Consider the following 7,220-nt stretch of genomic DNA (forward strand, 5'->3'; position numbering starts at 1 on the left):
AACAATGCCGAATTTTAAACCTTGCCAGAAAGGTCAGTGTCATTATGCAAGTTAGATGATTCTTTCGTTTTTATCCTATGTTAACCTATGGAGCAAAAATCCGTAAATTTGCGACTATTACAAACACTTCATATTTTCATTTAAATAATGTGAGAGTGCTGTAAATGACAGGATTTGCTCATCTATATGTAATTTAAAGTATACAAGTGCAAAAAATCAGAGATTCGAAGATTTTGTATAAGTCCGACATTACTATATATTAATGTCGGGTCAACCAGGTATGGCCTTGACCTTTGACCTTTTTGCGTCGGACTTTTATCAATTTTCAAGATTAGTAATCTGTCATATAGTCATAAAAGTTTCGCTGTCCTGCTATAACGGAAGGAGTAAAAAATCTACTTGCAACCAATGCAATGTCACCCCGCTTGTGATCTTTTTTAATCCTATGTTATGCTATGGGGCGAAAAGTCGGGATTTTCATGTAACTTTAAAACGTAAACAAACATACTTATTATTACCTGGTCTTCAAAGTGCAACCTGTTTTGCAAAGGCCTACATCTCTGCTATAATATATTGAAGAACTAAGTTTGTATCTTTATAAACAAAGAAACAGGCGTGGCACAAGCAAAGCACTGTTTCAATGGGAGCATGGCGCTAGGCGCTATTTTTTGAAATAATGATATGCAAAAAGCCAAAATTCAAGGAAACAATTGAAATTAAGTGAAATTTTAAAATTTAACTTCATAGAATGTTTGTAAACATTAAAATAAATAGTTGCCATCGTTAATTTTGACAATGACTCACAAGTACGCCTGCAAATATCATATTTGTAATCGCAATGCATCGTGGGGGTTCTGTAACCCTTATAAAGTTGTAATATTACCGAATATATATAGGCGCTTTCTATAATTGTCATCTTCTACCTAAAATAATGGGTTAAACTCTTTAACTCTCTCTCTTGGTCAAAGCGACCAAGTTCCAAGGGAGAGAGAATTGAGTTGATGACCTTTTCCGGGTGCCGAGATGCCAGAGGCTCAGAGCATCCAACTTTTAAGAAAGAGAAGAATAGATATTTACACACACACACACACACATATATTATGCATATAACTATGTGTGTGTTAAGAGACACAGAAAGAGTAGGTAGACGTAGACAGAAAAAAAAGATATCGTTTGAGTTAAAGATCTTTCTTTCAAAAGTTGTTGTTATTTTTTCGAAATCAATAAAAATTGGTGCTGTCCAATAGGTGGCCTTTCTAAGTAACTGGAGATATTCGAAACTCAGCACTTGGATTGGCTATCTGTTGACACATGCACAGTAATCAACGAACAAGGAAATTTCAACGGCTGCACAAAGAAAGGACATTCTCGTTTAAAGTTTGCAATGCGTTGTGAGGAAATAAAGGTAAGTGTATGTACTTTAGGTAAGTATTAGATTTTATGATTTTTATCCTCTCTTTTCTGAAACCTATAACAATTACAAGTAAGTTCGGGTTTTCAGATAACCTCGGGTCAACCAGGTATGACCTTGACCTTTGACCTTTTTGCGTCGGACTTTTATCAATTTTCAAGATTAGTATTCTGTCATACAGTCATAAAAATTTCGCTGTCCTACTATAACGGTAAGGGTAAAAAACCTACTTGAACCAATGCAAGGTCTCCCACTTGTGATTCTTTCGTTTTTATCTTATGTTAACCTATGGAGCAAAAATCGGTAAATTTGCGACTATTACAAACACTTCAATTTTCATTTCAAATAATGTGAGAGTGCTGTAAATGACAGGATTTGCTCATCTATATGTAATCTAAAGTATACAAGTGCAAAAAACTAGATATTCGAAGATTTTATATAAGTCCGACATTACTATATATAAATGTCGGGTCAACAAGTTATGACCTTGACCTTTGACCTTTTTGCGTCGGACTTTTATCAATTTTCAAGATTAGTATTCTGTCATATAGTCACAAAAGTTTCGTTGTCCTGCTATAACGGAAAGGGTAAAAAATCTACTTGCAACCAATGCAATGTCACCCCGCTTGTGATCTTTTTTTAATCCTATGTTATGCTATGGGGCGAAAAGTCGGGATTTTCATGTAACTTTAAAACGTAAACAAACATACTTATTATTACCTGGTCTTCAAAATGCAACCTGTTTTGCAAAGGCCTACATCTCTGCTATAATATATTGAAGAACTAAGTTTGTATCTTTATAAACAAAGAAACAGGCGTGTACAAGCAAAGCACTGTTTCAATGGGAGCATGGCGCTAGGCGCTATTTTTGTGAAATAATGATATGCAAAAAGCCAAAATTCGAGGAAACAATTGAAATTAAGTGAAATTTTAAAATTTAACTTCATAGAATGTTTGAAAATATTAAGATAAAAGAGTTGCCATCGTTAATTTTGACAATGACTCACAAATACGCCTGCAAAATCAAATTTGTAATCGCAATGCATCGTGGGGGTTTCTGTAACCCTTATAAAAGTTGTAATATTACCGCATATATACAGGCGCTTTCAATAGCCGCCATCTTGTACCTAAGATGGTGGTATGCTCCCTAACCTTTAACTGTCTTCTCAGCACAAGTTCGGTATATCTCACCTCCAATAATAATCCAACTGTCTTCTCAGCACAAGTTCGGTATATCTCACCTCCAATAATAATCCAACTTTTTTTAGCTCACATTTTGCTTATACGACCAACGATCAAGCATGTCTGAGAGCCCTGATTTGTTCTCTTCTGACAGTAATGAGTCTTTTGATGACTCTGTGTTAGATTCTAGCTATGTTCCTTCATCCTCCGATGAAAGTTTCGGGAGTGAAGAAGAAGGTTATGGTTTTTTTATACCAAAAGAGAAAAAACGCTCTGGAAATGACGAACCTCAGTCCGGGCACCCTGTGTACCAGGGTCAGGGGACTGAGGGTAGTCAAACTGACAAGACTGATAACACCCAAACTAACGTTGGGGACTCACCTCAGTCCAGGCACCCTGTTTCCCAGGGTCAGGGGACTGAGGGTAGTCAAACTGACAAGACTGATAACACCCAAACTAACGTTGAGGACTCACCTCAGTCCAGGCACCCTGTGTACCAGGGTCAGGGGACTGAGGGTAGTCAAACTGACAAGACTGATAACACCCAAACTAACGTCGGGGACTCACCTCAGTCCAGGCACCCTGTGTACCAGGGTCAAGGGACTGAGGGTAGTCAAACTGACAAGACTGATAACACCCAAACTAACGTCGGGGACTCACCTCAGTCCAGGCACCCTGTTTCCCAGGGTCAGGGGACTGAGGGTAGTCAAACTGACAAGACTGATAACACCCAAACTAACGTTGGGGACTCACCTCAGTCCAGGCACCCTGTTTCCCAGGGTCAGGGGACTGAGGGTAGTCAAACTGACAAGACTGATAACACCCAAACTAACGTTGGGGACTCACCTCAGTCCAGGCACCCTGTTTCCCAGGGTCAAGGGACTGAGGGTAGTCAAACTGACAAGACTGATAACACCCAACTAACGTTGGGAACTCACCTCAGTCCAGGCCAACTCATTCCAAAGTAAGACAAGTTTGCAAAACAGCAAAACGAAAAAGAGGTATCCCAAAAACCACCAAGGGAAAAAGAAACAAACTGATCTGCCCTGATTGTAAGTTGACAGTGTTTAACCTAAAGAGGCACTATGTGCAATGGCACAAGTTAACCGATGCTGCCGCAAGGAACAAATATGATTTGTTCAAAAAAAAATCAATCAAAAGAACGTAGTGCCTCTTTAGGGCAGAGTCCAGGGTCGGGCAGGTTGTACAAAGTTTGCCCGTTTGACTTTGTTTTTCAAAAGTCAAAAGGCTGGACCACCACCTGACCAATGTACACGGGCTAGACAGCACCAGTTCAAGATATCAAAACTACCTCGGGAAGGCTGCCCGCGATGCCAAGCAGGAGTCTTCCCTGTTAATGCAAGCAAGGGCTTGTTCTCAGACAGGGGAAAGAGAAACTGCAATGGCAGCAGATGTGGGAGGCACTCCTAACACTGAGGAGGGGCAAACAACTGAGACAAGAGTGGAGGAAATTCGAAATGTAGCGACGGTACCCAGTACTTCAGGCAAACAACTGTTTACTGGGTTTAAGGTATGGCTGATGGGGATTGATGGGGGAAAGAAAAACGAGAGAAAACTGCCAAGCAGCATAGCAGTCAGGCTGCTACGGTAGCTAAATATGTAGGAGGGGTGAGTCGCCTCGACGACAGAGCAAATGTCAGAGCTTTCTTTGAAAACAAATCAGAGACACTCGAGGCGACATCCCTCCGTTCATATTTATATTCTCTCCGCAACATTTTACCAGTTCATGCTTGCTGAGCACCAGGGCCTGCTGAAAAACTCTACCATCATGATGCAACAGTGTAAACGATGGGCGGGGGCCCTAAAAAAAGCTGCAAGACGCCGCCTCTCCATTTTCAGGAGGAGCAACAGCATAAGCTGTTGACACCTGCTGAATTTCTGGCGTACGAAACATGTAAGATGGCAACCACAGCCAACAAGCTGCTGGTACACTACGACACAGATGAGGGCACCGCCTGCATTCCAAAGGCAACATTTGGAATTTTAAACAGCCACTTAATGCTGCAAATAGTTTTAGATAATGCGCAGAGGACTGGCACATATGTAAATATGACCGTCGGTGACTTTCGCAGAGCAGCCAACATTGACGGCGATTACGTCATGACTGTGGGCCACCACAAAACATCTGATAGTGCTGGGCCGGCAAGAGTGGTAATTTCTACCACTCTCCATAAACAGCTCTCTATCTATGTTAACAAGATACTGCCCGCAGCCCAGGTGGGAACAGTCCGGACAGCCCTCTATTGAGGTTGTATACTGGCTTTCCCCATGACTCTAGTACCTTTGCAAAAGTACTAAAGGCTGCCTGGCGTACCGCTGGTATCAGCGAGAAAGAGCTTTCAACAACTATTGTCAGAAAGTCTACCGTCACCCACGTCCTTGAAGGCAGGCCTGATATGGCACAGCCTCTGGCCAGCCATATGTCTCACAGTGAAAAAACGCAACGCGCATACTATGCCCTGACTAAAGGGGTGAAAGAGTCAGCGCCAAGTCGCTTCGGCAACAAAAGAGCTCAGGGCAGAACTAGTAGCCAAAGAGAAACTAGCCGACAAAAAAAAGGCAGTTGGCGCTAAAAAGATGCCTAGCTCAACTTTCTCACGACAGGACATCGAAGCTGCAGACTCGATCAGTACAGTAGCAAGCGTTATTCCTGCAAGCATCAAACATGTGCCAAATCCTCATTTTCCTCATTTTATTATTAGGCCCTACGTCGATCCCAACGAAGAGTCAAGCGACGAGGATATACACATGCTGGACTTGTCGGAAGACATACAGGAAGACGAGCAGAACAATACTGCTTGTGGCAGTATTGACGCCGGCAAGGAGGATAACATCATACAGCCTGCAGTAGGAGATGATGAAAGACAACAGATGCCAGAGTCTCAGAGCGTCCAAGTTCAAGGAGAGAGGAGTGAGTCGGTGACCACTGACGGTGACAAGATGCCAGAGTCTCAGAGCGTCCAAGTTCAAGGAGAGAGGAGTGAGTCGGTGACCACTGCCGGTGACGAGATGCCAGAGTCTCAGAGTGTCCAAGTTCAAGGAGAGAGGAGTGAGTCGGTGACCACTGCCGGTGCCGAGATGCCAGAGTCTCAGAGCGTCCAAGTTCAAGGAGAGAGGAGTGAGTCGGTGACCACTGACGGCGACAAGATGCCAGAGTCTCAGAGTGTCCAAGTTCAAGGAGAGAGGAGTGAGTCGGTGACCACTACCGGTGACAAGATGCCAGAGTCTCAGAGCGTCCAAGTTCAAGGAGAGAGGAGTGAGTCAGTGACCACTGCCGGTGCCGAGATGCCAGAGGCTCAGAGCGTCCAAGTTCAAGGAGAGAGGAGTGAGTCGGTGACCACTACCGGTGACAAGATGCCAGAGTCTCAGAGCGTCCAAGTTCAAGGAGAGAGGAGTGAGTCGGTGACCACTGCCGGTGCCGAGATGCCAGAGTCTCAGAGAGTCCAAGTTCAAGGAGAGAGGAGTGAGTCGGTGACCACTGCCGGTGCCGAGATGCCAGAGTCTCAGAGAGTCCAAGTTCAAGGAGAGAGGAGTGAGTCGGTGACCACTGCCGGTGACGAGATGCCAGAGTCTCAGAGTGTCCAAGTTCAAGGAGAGAGGAGTGAGTCGGTGACCACTGCCGGTGACAAGATGCCAGAGTCTCAGAGCGTCCAAGTTCAAAGAGAGAGGAGTGAGTCGGTGACCACTGCCGGTGACAAGATGTCAGAGTCTCAGAGCGTCCGAGTTCAAGGAGAGAGGAGTGAGTCGGTGACCACTGCCGGTGACAAGATGCCAGAGGCTCAGAGCAAGCAAGTTCCCAGGAAGAGAAGAATTCACCTTGATAGTGAAAGCGACGAGCAGAGCATCTGCAGTCAAGCAAGTCAGGTAAGTGTACTTTTTACATATTTGTGAACATATATATATATATATAGCTAATATATATATATATAATATATATATATATATATATATATATATATATATATATATATATATTATGTATATAAGTATATGTGTGTGTGTGTTTGTTTGTTTTGTGTGTGTGTGTGTGTGTGTGTGTGTGTGTGTGTGTGTGATAACTGTCTTACTTATTTTACTTGCTGTTACCACTCAGGCTTCGAAGAAAAGCAGACGAGCTTTTAACCCATTACAGAGAAAGCTGATAGAAGAAACCTTTCACAGAGAGATCGTATTAGGGGTTATCAAGATGGCTGATGTGCAGCGTGAGCTCGAAGTGAACACAGGGTTTTATCAAGAAATGAAGGGCTTCACAAAAAAGCAAATCATTGATCGTGTGCGTACCACCATTAGAAAGAGCCAGAAGTTATAAGTAAGAAGATATAGACGGACTGCTTGAGTTAAAAAGTTTTCTTTCAAAAGTGTTGTTATTTTTTTGAAATAAATAAAAATTGGTGCTGTCCAATAGGTGGCCTTTCTAAGTAACTGGAGATATTCAAAACTCAGCACTTGGATTGGCTATCTGTTGACACATGCACAGTAATCAACGAACAAGGGAAATTTCAACGGCTGCAAAAAGAAAGAACATTCTCGTTTAAAGTTTGCAATGCGTGGTGAGGAAATAAAGGTAAGTATATGTACTTTAGGTAAGTATTAGATTTTATGATTT

The 7,220-nt window shown here is 42.7% G+C and overlaps 1 protein-coding gene across 1 annotated transcript; it reads left to right on the forward strand.

Annotated features, from left to right (window-relative positions):
• Positions 1-2,712: 2,712 nt before the first annotated feature.
• Positions 2,713-6,923, forward strand: LOC139118201 (mucin-22-like). Its single transcript, XM_070681493.1, has 5 exons — positions 2,713-3,557; positions 3,842-4,124; positions 4,454-4,765; positions 5,219-6,478; positions 6,708-6,923. Exons 1-5 carry the CDS (start codon positions 2,713-2,715, stop codon positions 6,921-6,923), a joined length of 2,916 nt encoding a protein of 971 aa, XP_070537594.1.
• The last annotated feature ends 297 nt before the right edge of the window (positions 6,924-7,220 follow it).

This window comes from Ptychodera flava, chromosome 19 (genome assembly GCF_041260155.1).
Source record: "Ptychodera flava strain L36383 chromosome 19, AS_Pfla_20210202, whole genome shotgun sequence".
NCBI lineage: Eukaryota > Metazoa > Hemichordata > Enteropneusta > Ptychoderidae > Ptychodera > Ptychodera flava.

Excerpts from the sequence above, each read along its gene's own strand:
- LOC139118201 (XM_070681493.1), top strand. The coding sequence starts at position 2,713 with ATGTCTGAGAGCCCTGATTTGTTCTCTTCTGACAGTAATGAGTCTTTT. Across the intron at positions 4,766-5,218 it reads GTGCTGGGCCGGCAAGAGTG|GACATCGAAGCTGCAGACTC; the intron begins GTAATTTCTACC and ends TTCTCACGACAG. Across the intron at positions 6,479-6,707 it reads TCTGCAGTCAAGCAAGTCAG|GCTTCGAAGAAAAGCAGACG; the intron begins GTAAGTGTACTT and ends GTTACCACTCAG.